General features: G+C 38.9%; 1 protein-coding gene across 4 annotated transcripts in view; it reads left to right on the top strand.

The window, feature by feature from the left end:
* Positions 1-17,978, top strand: part of EPSTI1 (epithelial stromal interaction 1) — a 112,370-nt gene extending 94,392 nt beyond the window's left edge. For all 4 annotated transcript variants that reach the window (XM_072617147.1, XM_072617148.1, XM_072617150.1 and 1 more), the window contains 3 exons: positions 4,917-4,990; positions 11,674-11,773; positions 17,658-17,978. In XM_072617147.1, coding sequence (XP_072473248.1) covers positions 4,917-4,990; positions 11,674-11,773; positions 17,658-17,666 — 183 coding nt within the window. In that variant the 3' untranslated portion in view covers positions 17,667-17,978. The remainder of the gene's footprint in view (positions 1-4,916; positions 4,991-11,673; positions 11,774-17,657) is intronic.
* The last annotated feature ends 3,419 nt before the right edge of the window (positions 17,979-21,397 follow it).

Below are 21,397 nucleotides of genomic sequence, written 5' to 3'. Positions count from 1 at the left end.
TAGATAATATTGCCATATCATGGGACCTCATGGGAAGCTTTAGGCACTTTATGGTCTAGGGGCTCTTAACCTGGAGTCTGTGTACTTTTTTTAAACTGCTGCTAGAATTTTGAATTTTGAATTTTCTTAATGTATTATATAGGTTAAGGATGTCATTTTTGTTTTAAATTTTTTTTTATTTTAGATAAGTACTAAAATTTAAATACATATTAAGAAAAGAAAAAGAAACATTATAAACTCAAATATAAAATAAAGAAAAATGTCGTGTGCACAGAACATAGGAGAGGATTTAAAACATATAGCAATAACATTATTTCAAGAAAGCCTATATATTAAATACTGTGCATTAAGTTGAAAGTTCATCTTTTCTTTGCTTTTTTGTAAGTTTTCTTTTATTTTCTGCTATATTCTTTTTCGTTTGTTCTTTTCCCCCTTCTTCCCTCCACCCACAACCCCAAGGCTGCAACTGAGCATGGATATGTTTATATATATATATACATACACACATGTATACACATATATGCACACATACATTATATACATATTTAAACATATACTTTCCCTAAGAGATTCTATTCCTAATCTTATGTTTGTGCATATCTCTTTTTTCCTTTCTCCTAACTCCTCTACTCTATCCTCCTTTTACTTACCCTATCCCCACTCCAGCAATCCCCCCTTACCCTCCCATTTTCCTAAATCTAAACAGCCTTTTGAACACCCCTTTGACTTGTTCCCTCACCCTCCCTTCTAAAGATCCCTCCTTTATCCTCTCCTGTTTCCTATCCCCTTAGAATTTTATTTCTTTTTTAATTTAGAAGACTTTTATACTCTTTAAGATGCATATGTATTTTCCTCTCTTAAACCCATTCCTGATGCAAGTAAGTTTCCACAACAACCCCCTTTCCTTATCTAAGTCCTCTGTGTTGGTTCTTCCTCTTGTATCTCATTTGTATAAGATAATTACTCTTTTAGCTGTTTTTGAATGGCTTTACCTTTTAAAGTCATATCATACTCACGTCTTACTCCAGTCTTTCTTAGAAGCTACCTAATTACTAGTAACAATCTTAGACATAGGTTTAGCATTTTCCATGCCTGAAAAGTAAGCATTCTATCCTTATCGAGCCCCTTGTAATTGGTCATTGGTATGTACCTTACATTTCTCTTGGCTCTTGTATGTAAAATCTTCTGTTTGTTTTTTTAATGGTGTCCTGAAAATCTGACAGTTGGTCAAATATCCATTTTTTTCCCATTCAAAATTATGCTTAGCTTTGCTGGATATAATATTTTTGGCAGGAGGCTCAGTTCTTTTGCTCTTCGATATATAGTGTTCTGGGGCAGCTAGGTGGTGCAGTGGATAGAGCACCAGTGCAGGAGTCAGGAGGACCTGAGTTCAAATCTCACCTCAGACACTTGACACCCACTAGCTGTGTGACCTTGGGCAAGTCACTTAACCCCAGTTGCCTCATCCTGGGTCATCTCCAGTCATCCTCAGGAATATCTAAATTCAGATGGCTCTGGAGAAGTGAGACTGCTGACCTGCACAGCCCTCCCTCACTCAAAACAAATTCAAGTGCAAGTCATGTCATCATTTCTCTGATGGCGTGGTCTTCTTTGCAACGAAGGACAAACACACGTGTAGCGTTCTAAGACCTGCAGTCTTTTGGTGTTGCCAGTGCTGGCTAGTTCTTGTGTGATTCCAATTGTGGTACCATCATATGTAAATTGGTTTATTTCTTTTTGTACATAATATTTTGTCCCTGATTTGGGGTTTTGGAATTTGTAATATTCCTGTGAGTTTTTGTTGTTGGATCTCTTTCAGGTGGTTATTGGTGAATTTTTTCTATTTCTACTTTCCCCTGTTGTTCTAATGCTTCAGGATAATTTTCTTTAATTATTTTTTGTATTATTGTATCAAGATTCTTTTTTTATCAGAACTTCCAGGTAGTCCAATTATTCTTATGTTTTCTCTTCTGAATCAGTTCTCCAGATCTATTGTTTTTCTTATGAGACGTTTCACATTCTTTTCTATTTCTTCCATTCTTTATATTTCATTTTTTTTATTTCTTCATCTCTTGCAGCTTCACTGGCTTCCCTTTGTCCAGTTTTGATTTTCATGGAGTCATTTTCTTCCTTAAGATTCTGGATCTCCTTTTCTAATTGGTTGACTTTCTTGTCATAATCTTCTTGTTTTTCTTGTATTATTTTTCTTTTTAATTTTTCCTCAATTTCTCTCATTTGATTTTTAAAGTCTTTTCTAAGTTCTTCAGTGAATTCCTTTGGGCTGGTGACCATTACTTTTTGAGGTAGAAAACTATTTCTTTGTTTCGGTTTCCTCCTTTGAAGATGAGCCCCGGTCTTCTTTATTCCCATAGTAGCTCTCTGTGGTTAAATTCTTTCTCCCTTGCCTGTGCATTTTGGGTTTGTTTGTTTTTTGGTAATAATTTAGTTTTTATAATCACCTCTAGTCCTGGAGCATGGGAGATGGTGCCTCTGGCCTCTGATTCTCTTTAGCTCTCCCCTCTGACCTCTGATTCTCTTTAGCTCTCCCCTCTGACCTTGAACTCAAACCAAGACCTCTAGCCTTCTGTAAGTGCACACAGCAGAGTCCCAGCCCCATTACTTCTGCATTCACCAGGCATGTGCTGGTTCCTTCTCATCCCACTGCTCTCAGCAGCACAGCCAGGTCTAGGGTTCCTTGTTCAGCAGAGCTTCCCTAGGCCTTCCCCAGGTCAGCCACCCAACTCCCCACACTGTCCTGGGGGTAAAAGTTCCTTTGGCAGGTTTGCAACTTCTCAAACCAGCCAGCCCCAGGGCTTGCCACTTGTTATTTTAAGGAACTTACTGCTGGTTGTTAAAGTGGCCCCTAGCCTGGAGGTGTTTACTCTTCACCCAGAGGAAATCTAGTCCTGGGATTTTTCTTCAGGTCTTCTCTGATTGTCCCAAGAGGGACCTTCCCCCCATTCTGCCCCTACTCTTATTTGTTTTCATGGCTTTATGTTTTCCAAGAGGTGCTGTTTTCTCTCTTTTGTGGAGGAAAATCTTCAGAGCTTGAAATTTTCTGACCTATACCACCATTTTTCCAGTATCCTCTCCCAAACTTATTTTTTAAAAAAGTTTAACTCTCTCAATATAATTGATTTCCTTTGAAATCCTTTATATTTTATTTTATGTATTTCAAAGCATTCTGTTAAGAAATCCACAGGCTTCACCACACTACCAAAGGGGGATCCATGAAATCAAAGAGGTTAAGAATCCTCTTGAGTCTAGTCCAACTCATACTAACCCTGGGACCTTGGATAAATGATTCAATTTTTAAATTTCCTCATCTCCCCTTATATGGGATGGCAGTACCTGGCTTCTTTACTTCATAACTATCACAAAAATCAAGGATGTTGTGTTTGTGGAAGTATTTTGAGAGCTACTAAGCATAATATAAATGTACAGTAATATTATTAGAATTCCAGTTTTTCAAAACAGATAAATTGCCCATCTTCTCCTGGGGCTCTGTCATTCCTAGTTCTAGGTAAATGATTAAATGTATTGATCTGATCACTTGGAGTTTTGTTGGAGTAGAGATAGAACATGCATAGTACAGTAGAAAGAAAGATTTAAATTTTTTTATTCTCATAGTTGATTAGCCTTTTAAGCAATGGATTTTAAATTCATTGGAATTTGTGTACACACATACATTGGATCAAGGATCTTGTCAATTTGGAAGTTTCCTCAAAGGATTCAGAATCATGCATCTATGCCTGCCCATCCCATGTGACTCTTGGCTATGTCCCATTAGGTTGCCATGGGATAGTCCACCCACCATGATGGAACCCACCATTTCTCTTGACATTGAGAGGATACCAGTAGAACTCTCTTTCTGCCTTAGCATGAGTAGTCTGTTTTTTCTTCCTATTCTAGAATTTCTTGAAGAAATATATATCTTTCATCAAATGAACCCCATGTGCCTTTGGAATACAAGGTCATGTTTATCTTTTGACTCTTTAGCATTCATTCTAGAAGAGAAGCTAGAGAAGTCACTGATTTGGCATACAACTTTGTCCAAATAATTTCCTGGATCCTTCCCCCTTATGAAATGGAGATAATGCTCAATGTCTTCCTCACAGAATTGCTGTGGAGATTAATAAGGTCTTAGACCTAGTTCTAGGGTGGAATAAGTGAAGTGAAATACTTCTCTTGGAAGTTAAATGTTCACCTCTCTAAGATAAATTGCTGCTTCCAAGAAGTCAACCAGCCTGCCCGGAGCAAGTAATTTAGGTCTAGTCAAGCTTTGCTGTATTTGCAACAAATTACCTCTCCAGGGAGCCTTGAGGTCTGTCTGAAAGAAGTATCTTACCTGAAATAGGTGAGTCCTTATTTTCAGAAGGGAATATATTTTACTCACATTGATTCAGTACTATGAAATCTGGCCTAACATTGGTGAGTTCAACAGGAAAAAGGTGAAAGAAAAATGCAGAGTGAAGTTATTTGGGGTCACACCTGGAGAGGTTCATCAGACCCTACAAACCTGATGATGTATATCCCTTACATTACCATTCTCTGAGATGACAAACAAGTGACTTCAGTTTAGGCTGCAGATGTTGCTTTCTACTTAGATGGCACCTCATGCCCAAGCATCTAGAATCTTTGTGCTTTGTTGGACAGTGCTCATTAGCTTTAGATCTCCCATTTGGAAGTCGCACAGTGGTGCTATTTTTTGACTGAATCATAATTATTTTGGCTGTTGCTTTATTATGTAAGAAACTAATTTCTCACGGAAACCAAAGGTAAGTAAAAGTTTCTAAAATGAAATACTGCACCATTTAAGGTTAAATATGTAATTAATTTGGTAGTCTCCTGAACAACCATGTTAATTAAAAACCATTATTTGTTTTTTTCTTCTCCCCCAACTTTATTGTTCCCAGAGTGAATTACTAGAACTGAAACGACAGGGGCAGGAGGAAGGAAGAACAGAAGCTCACCGACGTGAACAGAGGAGGTACAGCTGGCTAATAAAGCAGGCCTTCTCGCAAAAATTAACTAGCTATTAATGTTTTAGGAAAAGAGCACAATAGGATGAAGCACATTTGGGGATTTTGTCTTGGCTTTTTATATTCTTCTTTATTGATTTGTGTGTGTGCGCGTGAGTAATACCCATCTGCAGAGCTATTGTGATCGTGGGCCATAGTCAGTTTACCAAGGTTGGTAGCCTGAACCCTGGAGGTAGGGGTGGTGTGTGTGTGTGTGTGTGTGTGTGTGTGTGTGTCTGTGTGTCTGTGTGTGTGTCCGTCCAGGTAATATTTCACTGCAACACCATCTCTCATAACACACTGTCTCTTCATGAGGCCTTTTGGGAAATAGCAATCCCCACTGTGTTACACATTCTACTTCACTATGATTGATTTATCCCCAGAAGCCGGGACCTCCAAATTCCAATGATAAATAAAGCCCGCTCATTCCAACTTTGACAAAGACCAAGAAAAAAGACTAAGTGTACATCTCAAATTACAATAAGTTGTTTTTTCTTATTTCTTATGAAGTAGATATGCCATCAGTTTTTAGAGGCACAATGTGTGTATTGTAGTGGATGGAGAATTGACCTTGGGGTTAAGAAGACCTGGGTTCAATTTCTGCCTGAGACATATACTGACTAAGTGACCTGGGCAAGTCTTTTAACTTCTCAGTGACTCAGGCAACAAATTACTTATGTCTTAAGATTGTAATTTGCAGAGCAGGTGTTGGTCTTCATTGGTAGATGAAGTTGACTCACTGGGACTTACCTAAACCAGTGAAATTGCAGAGAAGCATTTTAAAAAAGTATACTTTTAAAAAGAAAATAAAAGAGAGAAATGCATACTTTATTCTAGGTTTGTTAAATATTATCACTTGGCCTGATTTAATTATTTCGCCACAAAACCCTGGTGCCCAGACAAATCACCTCACCTCATGACCAAATGGTATTCTTTGGAAGTGTTCTCTGCTTAAATACAGGGTCACTTTCTGGAGTGGGGCAGCTAGGTGGTGCAGTGGATACAGCACCAGTGCAGGAGTCAGGAGGACCTGAGTTCATACCTCACCTCAGACACTTGACACTCACTAGCTGTGTGACCTTAGGCAAGTCACTTAACCCCAATTGCTTCATCCTGGGTCATCTCCAGTCATCCTGATGAATATCTGGTCACTGGATTCAGATGGCTCTGGAGGAGAAGTGAGGCTGGTGACCTGCACAGCCCTCCCTCACTCAAAACAAAGTTAAGTGCAAGTCATGTCATCATTTCTCTGATGGCATGGTCTTCTTCGGCAACGAAGGACGAACACACACTTTCTGGAGCACTTTTGACACTTTCTTCTATAGCATGAAGTAGATCCTGATGGACTGAATGTGGCTTTCATGGTTGGAAAGAGTGACTGTTTCCAGAAAGAGACTAATGAGTGGCAAGTCTTGGAATTCCTTATCTCATTAACTGCCTTATTGTCACTTGTATCAGCAAGGACCCCAACATACACAGGAGGGCCTGCTGTACAGGTTCTTAGATAGGCTTTTCCAAAAGGAAAGCAACTTTTGAGGGGTCAACAGTCTACTTAACTCAAGCACATATATCATTCCCTTAGTTCAGGGGAAAAAGTCAGCACCCTGAACTTCAGAGAAACAAAGATCAACAGATAGGGTTTCCAACTGTCTGAACACAAACAATACATACATCACAGATCAACAGACATGTCCAACTGTCTGACCATGCATACATAGTAATAGTACCAAAGAGAGAAGCACCAACACCTGAGTTTTCAAAGCCAGGGACTCCTTAGGGGCTGGCCAGCATCTCATCTGGCCAAACAAATACTTCCAGTGAGTAAGCCCCAAAACAAAACCTCACCTCAGAGTATTTATACACTCTTCAGAGTCAGAGGGCATCACAGCCCTTGAGAACCACTGCCTCATTAGAAATTAACAAAAGGTGTGAGACTTTCTACAAAAAAAGTCACTCCAAATCAAGGGCCCCTTAATGGGCAAACCCATTAATGGGTGGGGAAGATCTTTATCACTGAAATGAAGAAGGTGGAGAAAGGGAAGAATGGGGTCTGGTTCAATTTTACCAGTGGAAATTTCAAGAGCTGCTAAATGAGCTTTTTGTGTAGCTATTGACAGCACTATGAGGCAACACGATGTAATGTTTTGTGCACTGGACAATGAGGCAGCAAAGTGAGTTAAAATCCTGTTTCTTTGGGATTTTAGGAACCCTGCAAGTTTTTAGTAGCTGTGTGACTATGGGCAAATCACTTATCTTCTGTCAGCCTCAGTTTTGCCATCTGTAAAATGGTACAATATCTGGATTATTTTAGAGTTGTTCTGAAGATCAAATGAGACAGTATTATGTAAAATGCTTTGTATCAGTTGTGATTATCATTAGAACTGGATTCTCATATTCTTTCTATGAGACTTACAGGCCTCTTAAATGTGAAAACGAATGATAAAGGTAAGGATAAGTGAACGTTGCCATACTGGCACCAATGTCCTCTTACTTTATTCATGAGACAGGCCAATGCAATGGACTGCCTTTTAACCTCAAACTGGACATATCTCATCAGCTCAATCAACTTTCTCCTAGCTATATTTCATTTTCTTGCAAAAGGATTTTCTATTGGGAAACCCATTATTGTATTCCTTATATCCCAGTTTCCTATATTTCTCCTGGATGTTCTGAGGATTAATTGGATTGCGCCTGAGGGGTTTTTAAGCTCCTTAGAGAAAGTGGTCAAGCTTTTAGTAGGCAGGCTCCATTTCTATGGACTTGGCTTTCAAAGGGGCACCTTTAAAAAAAAGAAAAGAAATGTCTAATCAGTGGTAGGAATGTGCATCTGTATATTTTGGTAACCTAGGCTTTGGTTTTTTTAATTCATTTTCTGTGCTGTTGAATACTCTGTTTAGTGGGTCTGAGAGTGGACTGCTCTGCCCCCTTCATTCTTCTCTTTGGACTGGTTATAATTAAATCCTACATCCAAATTTAATCCATAAAGAAATCCCCCAGACTAACAAACCCAGCCACTGGTTTTCTAAACAGCTGATCCTGTCATTAAAACATGTTTCATGCCACTGGACCTCATTACTGGAGCTTAAGAAATTGCCACGTCTCCACTCTTTATTGTAAGACCAAGAGCTGGATGCAGTGTATCTGGGCAGGACCCAAGAGAGGTTTTCTCCTGGGGTATAATTTTTATTAGAGTCAAAAAGGACAGTTGCTGTCTCCCTGTTAGAGGCTCATATGGAAGAAACCTTAGACCCAAGTTCCAGGATAGAGACCTCCAGGGGGTTCTCCAAACCCTTTTAGAGTGAATTCCATAATGAGCTCATCTGACACCTGAGCTTGACATCCTGTGACACTGTGATTTAGAGGGAGTAGAGTACAAGTTCCAAAGAGAAAAGACTGAGCAAGGACTAGGGACTCAGATGGAACCAAATAAGGGACCAAGGTAAAAATCTATTAATTTCCTAAATCTTTGAAAGTACTCAAAGGATATTTTTTTTACTCAACTATATTAAAAAATTAGGAAACCATTGTGAACTATGATTGTGCTTATATATTTTTGAACACTATTGAAATCTCCATTGAAGTACTCCTCTGGTGTGTTATAGAAGTGAACTCGATTTCTCCTTCTCCCACCTCCTCTTTTGACAGGTCCGACTTTCTAAGGGAGGTATTTGAATTTTATTATTTTTACTTGTACTTTTTTCAGTGAACAAAAATCTATTTTCTCTCTCTCCCTTGCTCTCCCTCCCAATGGAAAAAGAAAAATGATGCCCTTATAACATGAATATGTAGTCAAGCAAAACAAATTCCTTCATTGGCAATGTTCAAAATATGTTTATATCTGCACCTAGAGTGCAGTGCCTCTCTGTGTCAAGAGGATCATACTGTATCATCAACCCTCTGGAATCATGATTGGTCATTGTGTTGACCAGAGTTCTTAAGTTAGTATTTTTTATGTAAACTATCCTTCTGGTTCAAGTTACTTTATTCTATCTCTGTTCATAGACATCGTCCTAGACTTCTCTGTAATTGTCCCTTTTGACATTCCTTATGTCAAATTAGTATTACCTTATACTTATATCATAATGCTACTCCTTTCCTTTGGGAGAGGGAGGATGGATTATGAAAAATTACATAAATATTGACCATTTTAGCTAAATTGTGCTTACTGAAGTGTTAATGAGTTTTAGGAGGTCCTAAAAGTGTAGTTTTCTAATACTAAGAATCCAAGTCACCACAGTGTCATGGAACATCAGAAACCTATGAATAGATCGATATAATCCAGAGAGAAAAGAACCATTTGCAAATGAACTATGGTCCAGGAAGTGGTCAGCACAGCTCTAATCAAAATCAGGTCTTCTTCAGCAAGGCCTTTGGTTCTCTGAAAAATGACCCACTGACTCAGTCACCATAAAGTCATTTGACTCAAAGCTCCCAAATCTTCATTGCGGCAACTGCATTGGCATCCACTTTGACAAACTTTTCACTTAAAAGAATTGACATATATATATATATGTTTGTACATATATATATATATTTCTATGTGTGTATTTATACAGTATACATAGACATATATAATACAAATATGCATACATATGTCAATTTTTATGTTTTTATCTTTAGATATGTATCTATATTCATATATTATATATAAATGTTTATATATCTTTATATGCATAGGTAATCCATAAAGTTTGCAAAGCACTTTGCATTTTGTTATCCTATTTGAACCTCACAATAACGGTATTGATTTAGGTGCTATTATTATCCCCATTTTAGAGATGGGGGAACTGAAACTGACAGAGGTTGGTTGACTTGCTCAAGGTCACACAACTAATAAGTTTCTGAGGCTGGATTCAAACTCAGATTTTCCTGACTTTAAATCCTATGTTCCACCTCCCAGGTGCCTTCCTTCCTTACTTGTTTGAGAATGATGCTGATGACTGGTTCCCTTTATTGATTTTTCCCCCAAGGCTTTTGTATCATCAGATCCCTATTTAAAAATGCCTTTTAAAAACTCAGCATCCCTTCCCCTTTCTCCCTTCCTTATTTTTACTTGGCTATAAAGCTATAATCCAGAAATAGCCCATATCATTTTCTTTTGGGAATTACTATGGTACTTTGAACAAAATGGTAACTAACATAAACTTCCTTCAGAAGGTCTCCAATAATTACGAGAACTCAAAATGACTATCAAATAGTTGCTCATAAAAATTCTGACCACACTCAGAGGAATGCTTTGAAGATGATGTTTCCATCATGTACTTAGTTTTTTTAAAAAATAAAATTTCTTTTGCAATCAAGGAAATAAAATTTACTAAAGTTAGACTTTTTGATAAAAACAACTTTTATAAATGAACTAGTAGCTTTTCAAAAGAAAAAATTGCCTTTTGAAGTTTTGGGATGAAATACCTCAGCTTTATGATAACCCTATGCATTTAAGATGACAAAATCCTACTATCTTGATGGTCAAGTCATATCACAGAATTATTCCATTTCCAGCAACTGAGTTGAGGGTCTCATCTTAATAATAAGAACAATAACTTAATAATTATACTTATTATACATAATTTATATATAATATTAAAATAATAACAATAACTTGCATTTATATAACACTTTGAAGTTTGCAAAGCACTTTGGTATGTTATCTCATTTGTGGGGATAGGTAAGTGCTGTTATTATATCTATTTTTCAAATGAGGAAACTGACACACACAAGTTAAGTGAAATGCCCAAGATCACAAAACTAGTGTCTGAGGCAGAGTTCAAATTCAGGTCTTCTTAACATCAAATCCAGAATTCTATATGCTTTGCCCACCTCACTGTCTTGTATCAATTAAAAGCATCCTATTACAGAGGATTGTGCTAAAGCATATTAAGATCCTGCATACTGCTTTCATTCCCTCCATCCCATGCATTATTTCAGTAAGGCATAAGGTGATACTGGCTTTAAGTTCTGAAATGTCTCACAGTCTAGGGCGAAACAGTTGGGAAAGCTGATGTCTTCTTTGTTCTACAACCGTTCCTAACTTTCTCCTCTCCTTTCTTTTGGTCCCCTTTCCTGTCTCTCATCAGAGCCCTTCTCCTTGGAGACCACTTCTGAAGGCACTGCTGATTTGGGGCCAAAGGAGGAATGTCTCTCTCTGTCACTGTACTGAGATCCTCTCCTGCCCCTCACCTGCTCCCCCAGAAGTTGTTCTGTTGAGGATTTCTCAGTTCAGTTTCCACCATCTTTCCAACTTTTGGTCTCTGCCAAAACCAAGGATGACCCCATCTGTTGCCTCCTGTCCTCGGACAACCCTGGGGTTCCCACTTGGCAATGCAGTGTCCTCCAGGGGTGGGGGATGTAGCTGTCTCTGCAGTATTATTGCTGCATTGGAATTGGGGGTGGGGATGCCACAAGCTGGCTGGAGTGTAAAACTCAGCATTTGTGCCTTGGTGCTCCGAGCCAAGTTTGGCACCAGTTCCAGTACTTGGGTCTGTTATCAGCATGTCAGGATGGTTTATGTGGAAAAAGGTTGCCACAGATTTCTCCTAAGCTGGGGGGAAAAAAGCAATCTGTACAGTCAGTTCACATAGCACATTAGGTTTTCAAAAATCTCCCAATCCTGCAGCAGGCTTTCCACTAACTTGCATTTTTCATTGTTTTTAAGGGTAAATAATGCTTTTCTGGACCGGATACAAGGCAAAAGTCAACCAAGTGGCCTCCACCAATTTGGAGGCTTTGGAAATATGAATTGTGGTAAAGGCTGGGTGAGTTTCTTTTTACTCTTCCCTGTCCCCCCACCCCCAAAAAAATCATCTTTCAGAGTTGAGTTAAAACAATGAGAATTTATTTTAAAAAATGTAGCCTTCTCCCCATATATTACTCACTCAGCATTCTATGATGGGCAGTCAGCCAGTGTGAAGTGTGATTACTGTAAATTCCACTATAGCTTCTGAGGGAGAAGAGGAGGGATAAAAGGGCCTGTTTTCAGCTCTGGCTTATCAAAATGAAAATGACACTTGCCCTTCAATTTCAGCTTGATTGTCTTGAATACAGGATTCTTTTTTTTTTTCTATCACCCAGCGTCCAGACCTGAAACGAAAATAAATGAACTTTTTACAGGATCTTTCAGATTTTCATCCAAAGATAGCTGGCTAAATTGAATAATCCAGAAGCACAGTCTTTCAGGGAAAATGAACATTGGAGGGAATAGTTATTCTATTTTTCTTTTTTTTACAATAAACTGCTCTTCAGAAATCTCCTACAATGTGCAACTTTAAAAAAAATGTTCTCAAATATGTCAGGAAAGAAAAGTCCTGGAGTCTTTGTCATAAAGTAATTTTCACATATAAGTAGCAGGAGGAATGAAGGTACTGAAGCCTCAGTAAGGCTTGGTAGTGGAAGTGAATCTGGTTAGTACCTCGCATGTGGGCTCAAACTTGGATTGGCTCTGAAAATTTAAGTGAACCCCTAAGTTAACAAAGATATTTGCTCAAAGGATAGTACTGAGGAAATAGAAATCTGCAAAGAGGATGGGGGATTATAAAGTTACTGCAAGTTTAGATGAACTGGGAAAATCAAGAGAAAAATCAACTTTAAATGAATATTTGAAGGAGGAAAGTCATTGTTTTGAGATAGCTTTATCTATTAGAGGTGAATGAGATCTTGGAGAATGAGAATGGGTCTTCTGCATTTATTGATTATGTTAAAAGTCTGCTGATTTAGGGAAAATTCAGGTGTAAGCAGAAGAAGCTTTTATGTTTTACAAGGTATTTGTGTGTCCTAGCGCAAAAAGCCATATATACCTGGAGAGACTGTCACATGTTATACATCCTTGTGACCTTTGGATTGGTCAAGAAAGAGAAAGCAGGAAGCGATTCTCTTTGTTATCTTGTATTTTCTACCTTCTTCCTAGGTTTGGGGGTTACAGTTTTTTTCTTCCTTATTTATTAGAGCATCGTTTTTAAACTGGAACAGTTCTCCCTTTTGTCTCCTGTAGTTTTCATTTTGCTGGTATTTTTCCTTCATTCTTGAAGAGGACCATGATGTCAGGGAGGTGATACCATGACGAGCAAGTGAATTGTATTGAAGTGAGGGAGGTCTGTGCAAAGTCACCAGCCTCACTTTCTCCTACAGAGCCATCTGAATCCAGTGGCAGATATGGATCAGGACCACTGGAGATGGTCCAGCATGCAGTGCCTTTTCAGGCTAAGTTCCTTGTAATATATGAGAAACTAGGCTTTGACGAAGCCTATTGGGATTCCAATGGAGCTACTTGACTATGCCTTTTAAACCCAAATCACCCTGGCTCTTGCTGATTGGTCAATAACAGGTCTCTCATGCTTATTCTTTAGTTTTGGTGGCTCAGTGAATGTAAATAGCACTTGTTTCTGTTTTGGTTAGAAACCCTGAGGGTCTTCCTTCCCAGACTGATACCTTTATGAAGGCAAACTAGGCCATCTTTTGCCTCATTTCTTACCTAACCTTTAAGAGCACCAGTGCAGGAGTTAAGAGGACCTGAGTTCAAATCTTGCCTCAGACACTTGATACTCAGTAGCTGAGTGACCTTGGGCAAGTCACTTAACCCCAATTGCCTCATCCTGGGTCATCTCCAGTCATCCTGATGAATATCTGGTGAGTGGATTCAGATGGCTCTGGAGAGAAGTGAGGCTGGTGACCTGCACAGCACCCCCTCACTCAAAACAAAGTCAAGTGCAAGTCATGTCATTTTTTCTGATGAAAACAACGGCAACGAAGGATGAACACACACATGCACCCACGCATACGCACGCACCCACGCACATGTACGCACACACACACGTGCGCACACATACACACACACACACACACACACCCCTACACACCTAGCCCTTAACTACTGAATGGGTATTGCCTCAGACAAATTTGGACCTAGGAAAAAGGCCAAGGTCTCCCAGTGGATCTGGGGCCGTAGACAGTCATATTGACCTATGTCTTGCCGCTGAATCCCAAAGACTCTGGAGGAGAGAGTAAGGCTGTTGACTTCCCACAGCCCTGCCTCACTTAAATCCAATTCTCTTGCAAGTGAACACATTGCTCTCCTGCTATCATTGGTCCTCTTAGAGAACTACCTCCTAGTTTCAAGGGGGGACATCAAGGAATATTTAGGGTTGTCTGAGATTGCCAAGAAAGGCAGTTCATCCAGAAGAACCATGAGTTTGGAGTCTCCATTCACCACACTCTCTGCCATCTTAGCCAAGAGTTTTGTTTTCATCTATGCTAAAATGGGACAAAAGGTCTATTTGTGTCACCAGGGGGAACCTGTGAGGAATGAGTGATTCCAGCATTCGTAGGAAAGGTGCAATAGAAATCCAGGGAGGCTACTTTGCAAAAAAAAAAAAAAAAAAAAGATGCTAACAAGAAGCAACAGTTATAGAAGATCCCCTCTGTCAAGGCTAGATGCATTACTGGATCATGGAAGCAAATGACTAGGTATAGCATTAAAATTCATGTCCTTGATGGTTCAGTTTTGTGTATTTTTTTGGTGTAGGCAGAATTATTTTTAATCTCTGTATCCCTAACACATAATGGATACTTATTAAATGCTTGTTGATTTGCTTTTAAAAAAATAATAGACCAGAAACCCTTGTCTATGACATCAGTCAGGGTGTTTTAAGGTAGTCAGAAGGCAGTATGATGGTAAGAGGACTGGATTCAAGTCCTTTCTCAGTCAAGATCTCAGATCTTGAAGAAATCACTTCATTCTCTGGGTCTTACTTTTATTACCTATAACATGACGAAGTTGAGCTTAATGACATTTATGATTTTAGCTTAATGACATTTGTGATTTTTTTTCTAGCTCTGTTTGTGTTCCTCTGATTCTTGTGTACGTTTCACCAAACTCGGTTCCCATTCTTCTTTTAGTACTTAGATGGTAAAGCTCGTCAAATGGTAGAAAAGCAGCTTAACTTGTGGGTTTTTTTATGCTATCTATCACTGCACTATTATTATGGTGAGTAATGAAAAGTAAATAAAAAGTGAGACTATTTTGTAGAGCATTTAGATCTATAACCCCAGGAAATCCAAATGAAGGTCACTCCTTCCTGTGGTGATGTCAGGAGAAAAATTGCTGAGACTTTCTATTCACTGTTGCTGAATGACAATGATTTAAAACCCAAATCCAACAGCAGTTAAGATACATTTTATTAGCTGTGTAAAAGGAATCCTTCCCTACCCTCCATTCTCATGCCAATTAATTTATTTCACAATGACTCATCTTAGTGGTACACTAATCTCCAGGTTGGTGAATATTTTTAAGCTTTAAAAATAGCACAGAATCCAAAGCTAATTTTCAAGCTCCACTTTCCCCCCCATTACATGAGATATTTGAAAATGCGTATAATTAAATATGAAATTTCATTCATTCAACACAAATGCCTTGCGTTTGTTATATGTAGGATGCTGTTCTAGGGTCTAGTGGAGAAATAAGTTTTGTTGTTCAGTTGTGTCCAACTCTTCATGACCCCATTTGAGGTTTTCTTGGCAGAGATACTGGAATGGTGTGCCATTTCCCTCTCTAGCTCATTTTATAGATGAGGAAACTGAGGCAAACAGGGTTAAGTGACTTGTCCAGGATCACACAGCTAGTAAGTATCTGAGGCCAGATTTGAACTTGGGGAGAGTCTTCCTGATTTCAGGTTGGGTACTCCTACCTAGCCACCCAAGATAAAGTAAAAATAGAATAAATACGACCATAAGACCTACTTCCCCTCCTTAAAGAACTTTGTCTATTTGGAGGACATGGGCTACATGCAGGTAATTAAGTGTCACTACCTTTTCTCATCCCTCTGGCTCTCAGAATTCTACCCATCCTCCAAACTTAGATGTATCCTTCCTCCAGGAAGCCCTCCCAGATTTCCTCAACCAGAAGTGATCTCTCTTTACTTTTAATTATCATATCCTTTTGTACCCTTCTTAGGAACATGCCACAACTTATATTGTACTTGGTGTTTATTTTAAAGACTATATGACATGCTGGGAAGAGAATGCTCACCTTGGAGTCAGGAAATCTGGGTTCATACTCCTGCATCAAATACTCACTAGCAAAATGGGCAAATCACTCCATCTATCTGTGTCTGAGTTTCCTCAATGTAAAATGAGAACATTGGCCAGGAAAGGTCCCTTCCAACTCTGGATCTCAGATACTGTGGTCCTTCTGTGAAAACACTGGCCTTGTAGCCAGGGAGACATGGATAGTTTACTTCCTGTCTCTGAAATAATTAATGATGATAGCTAACATTTATATAGTGTTTACTATGTGCCAGGCTCTGTGCCAAGTGCTTTACAATTATTTTCATTTGATCCTTACAACCACCCTGGAAGGAGGGACTGCTTATAATTCCCATTTTGCAGATGAGAAAACTGAGGCAGGTGGAGGTTATGTGGCTTGCTCAGAGTCACACAACTAGTAAAAGTCTGAGGTAGGATTTGAACTCAGGTCTTCCCAACTCCGGGCCCACCACTCTGTCCACTTTGCCACCTAGTTGTCCATATATCAGCTGAGTGACTGTGGATAGGTCACTTCTCCTATTCCTAACAATCTAAGACTATAAGATAAAAGCAGCATAGGGAGTAGAGCAGGTGTCAGGTGACCTGAGACACTTTCTAACTATGTGACCCTGGGCCAATCCCTTCCTCTCTGTCTCAATTTCCTCATCTGTAAAATGGGTATTATAATTCTACCTACTCCCCAGAGTTGCTGTAAGGATCAACCCAGATAATATTTGTGAAGCACTTAATTTTTTCCCTTGTCCCACTGTAAGCTGCAGTCCAGTTACCTGTGTGCTCGGATATGGAATTCTCTTTTACCAGGAATTCCCTGCAAATAAAATCACAGGTCCAAACCCCTGACCAAAAATTACTTGCATGTTTGTCTTATTACCTTTATTGTACTCAGCTTATTAAGTTCATGGTCGGTTCAAGGTCAAGTTCTAGTAACAGCAGCCCATACATAACCTTACACACAGTAGAAACTGGGCAAACATTTCAGTTGAGCTTTCTGCCTTCATTCCTCTAGAGTACAAGGGGAGAAGGAAGGGGTTAAAAGATCATGTAAGATCATCCCTCTATTTTTAGGTGCTGGACCTAAACCTCACCTGGTACAATTTTCAAAGACCAAAAAAAAAAAAAAAATCTGCCCAATAAATTTCAGAATATTCCCTCCTTCTGATATTATTTAAACAAAATACCTAATTATTACAGTCTAACTTAGTCAGACAGTATTTTCATTTAAATTGCGCTGCTCTGTGCTGAGTGTGCCAAAGTCTTCACTATAACTGTGCAATTGGACAACAGTATTTGTGTGGGCACACTGTTATTTATGAACCATGTTTAACTATCTCTGAGAGCACAGCATGCTACGTGTCACTCAACAAGATATTAATATGTCTGCTGATAGACTATTGGCTGAATCAAATGCAGCCACACTAGAAAATTAAATACTTTCACTGGTACTGTACATAATTAAAAATAATCATTTAAACCTGATGAAGTAATAGGGAAGATTTCAAACCGCCCCCTTTCTTTTGAGGGTCTCCCTTCACCTTGGACCACAATGAGTGAATTTCTTTTGCTGCTTGAGGTAATTTTCTTCCCTTTTCTTTTTTCTTTCAGGGTGTTTGAGACATTCTGCACTTTCATCCAGCCTTAGTCAACTGACCTTGAAAAAGCCCTGGTGATATTTTTTTTCTTCTAACGCAGTCTTGTTCAGCTCCATTGTGATTTTTTTTTATTCTGGCTTCTGCATCACCCCTACTTCAGCGAACAATCTGCGATGACCAATCTGTCTCTTGCATTATGTATGGGTATTTTCAGCAGTTGATTAGTGAGCTCATAGTTAATCTTTAATGACAGTGAAATGTTTCATTATTTTTGTAATTTGTTTTGCCTCTTGTCAGAAGTATAATTATAGCAACCTTAGTGATCTAGAGGAATGGATGAAAGAAAATGTTTGCCCTGTTGCCAGTATTTAAAACCACCAGAGGAGCAGGAATTTTTTGTATATTCGTTCAAACTGGGGGTCAGCTTGTAGAAGTTCCTAGGATCTTTGGGGTTTTATAATTCATTCTTTCTTATCTAGCTAAAGAACTCACAGTAGAAAATTAAGCACATTTTAATGTCCTTTTATGGAAATTTATTAATAAAATTTTACCTATCTTGGGAATAATTTTTTAAAAAACTTGTGGATGCCTTTTCTTTACATCAGTCAATTAAAGAAAAAAGTTATTTTTTGTATTCTCTTATGACTATCATCTAAGTTAGATATAATCCTTGTTGCTCTAGAGCTACCATCCCAGGTCCTTCTTAAATTGATGAATCTGGTTCCAAAACTTAAGCATCCTTGGCGTACCCATGAGAGGTTGGTTAATGGGTTGTATTTTCTAATATTATATATCTCATAAGCCCCCATCAATGTGCTTTTTCTCAAGATTATCAGTTGAAGATCAATCTAGTCAGCCAGCCTGAAATAACTTTTAGAAAAGGGTATTATCTACTAGCAGAGTATAGTTGTTACAAAATATCCCCCAAAGAAAATGTTTGTTACACCCTCTCTCATTAGCACGTACAGAGCACAGATGAAAGTGGGCTTACCATTATAGGAAGCATATATGGTAAAGAGGCAACTCTCAACTCCTTGTTGCTAGAAATCCTTTTTATCTCTTTATCAGGTACTCATGAAATTCTTCCATTTCTTCCAATTCTTCCACAGTGTAGCTTTTTTGCTGGGCATCTTGTGGTACCATGAATCTACATCCAGTCTTCCCTTGGCTCCTAATGTAGACACTGCTATCAATTGATTGAGAGATACCAGTAGGAAAAATCCCAAACCCTTCAAAGTTGGAAAAGTTATTCTTGGTCCCAGAAGGTGAAGTGGAACAGAGGGGACAGAAATGGAAGCAATCTATACTCACTTTCCTCTCCTCCTAAGTAGCCCCCTCAGGATGTTTACCTGGAACAAACTCAGCTTCTTCAAGTCTTCGAGGAATCTGAGTTCCAGTTCTCAACTAGCATGAAATTTTACAGATGGACCCTTAGGGTGTGACCAAGTTTCTTCAACTTCTCCAAATGTCATTCCTGTGAAACATTGCCCCATTTCCAAGAACTTTTCACGCATAGTCTAAAACCTATAGTTAATTGATTTTAAGTAAAGTCATCTGGTTAAGGTTCCAAGTTATTACTTTAAATGGGACTAGGAAGGATTTGATTAATTTACTTAGTCAATGCCCCACCATTATTTACTATATATGGACTTGACTTAGGGCTTTATTGTCATCTGCTTTTGCTTCCATTTTGATTTAGTGATATTAAATGATAATTCTGGTAGTGCCAATGCCCATTCTGCCCCCAAGCCCCTCATCAAATCTGATTTTCAGACTGGAGTATCTAATGTAGGACTTCTGTTTCAGCAGCATGAGATGCTGTCTGGTTTGTGGATGGTCCTAGAGGTTTTAATGCTAACCTAGATAGACTTATTGTCATCAACTCAGTAAAGCTCTACCATTCAACTCTTAAAGATTGTACAATTGAACAAATTGAGATTAGACTGAATGAGTCTTCTATTTCAGTTCCATAGATCTTCCATGAGAGGCAGGTTGGCGTAGTGGATAGAGATCTGGCCTTAGAATCAGGAAGACCTGGTTTGAAGTCCTGCTTAATATGTGCTAGATGCATGATGTTAAGCCAGTCACTTAACCCCTTAGTGCCCAGGCAGCTTCCTAAGACTCTACTGACAAGCACTTATATGGTAGGAATTTTAAACTGGGAGTTCCTCACTCTGAAATCAAAGATACAACAAAAACAAAACTCTCCCATACCCTACATTAAGATGATTATGTAAGGAAAATAGTAAGTACATGCCAGTCTTATGGAGGGGCAACTAGGTGGCATAATATAGAATGCCAGGCTTGGGGTCAGGAAAACTATCTTTCCAAGTTCAAAATCTGGCCTCTTATACTTCCTAGCTATGTGACTTTGGGCAAGCCACTTAACCTTCCTTGCCTCAGTTTCCCCCTCTGGAAAATGACATAAGAAGGAAACAGCAAATCACTCTAGTATCTTTGCTAAGAAAACCCCAAGTGGGATCTCAAGGAGTCTGACACAACTGAAAAATGACTCAACAACAAAAATATCTTAAAGGGAGAATAACTGACTTTACTAGCAAGTAACGTAGGCTTCTTGAGGGCAGATCTAGTTTCATTTTTGTTTTGGCATCCCCACCTCCTAAGACAATGGATGGCACAAAGTAAGTTGATAATTAGTCCTTAGTGATTAGCTTGGACTGGAGCACTCTAGAACTGTGCCTGATAGAATGACATGACAAAACACTGAACTTGGACACAGGTTAAGAATCCTGGTTCTACTCCTTACTATGGTATCATACTATCATACCTTACTATCCTTACTGTCCTTACTGTCTAACTTTTGAACCTTGGTTTCCTCATCTTTAAAATGAGGTTATAAGCATCAAGTCTGATTTTTGTGTTAAGCCCTTTCCAACTCTTTGCTCAAAGCCATCCCTGCTTAAACACTTGGATTGAGTTTATACTATTCTGTTAATAATTTAAGACATCTATGATCCCAGCTACTCTATTGAAATAATAATAATTATTTTTTAAAATAACATCAGCATGTAAAAAAATAGTACAAAACACACAATCCTGCCAACTATGTGTGGACATGTAGGCAAGAAAAGGACAGAGTGCAAAGGGCAGTGCCAAAGTAATCCCCGGAAGCAGAATGGTTGTAGGCAAAGCTCCTGGAGCAAATAATGCAGCGGTTCTCTCTTTGGCTCCTTTGCCCATTGAGGTTTTCAGCGTTGGTGCTGCTGAGTTTCATGTAAAACAGTTGGGTCCACTTTGAATTCTTGTCATTTCCTTATTTGGTCAAAGCTAGATCCCTCTGGCTGTTAGAAAAAGCAGCCAGACGGACTCTAAACTGCCTCTGTGCTCTGGCTTTTTATGTTAGTGGCAGGCAGCCGCGTTAGCTTGGCACCTGCCAAGCCTGGCCACCAGCTTGATCTTTGTTCCGTTACTTTGCCCTCCATGCTTGTTGATCCTTGATAATCAGTTTCCCCTATAATTAGGGGGTTACAGGATGGAGTTTGGAAGAGAAAAGGGTGTCTGCGTTGGCAGGCACACATATTTGAATTCCATTAATGGGTAACTACAGCAACCAAACCAATACCCACAACTGAATTTGTGTAGTACCTACTATGTTCCAGGCACTGTGCTAAACCCTTTGCAAGTATTATCTCAAATATTGTTGTTCATCACAACCACCCTGGGAAGGAAATAGTAGATATTTTGTAGAATCATAGACCTCTGGGGGACTCAGAAAACTTGGATCATCCCCTA

Source organism: Notamacropus eugenii, chromosome 6 (assembly GCF_028372415.1).
Source record: "Notamacropus eugenii isolate mMacEug1 chromosome 6, mMacEug1.pri_v2, whole genome shotgun sequence".
Classification (NCBI taxonomy): Eukaryota; Metazoa; Chordata; class Mammalia; order Diprotodontia; family Macropodidae; genus Notamacropus; species Notamacropus eugenii.
The sequence above is the reverse complement of the archived record's forward strand: the minus strand, read 5'-3'. Positions and strand labels throughout refer to the sequence as shown.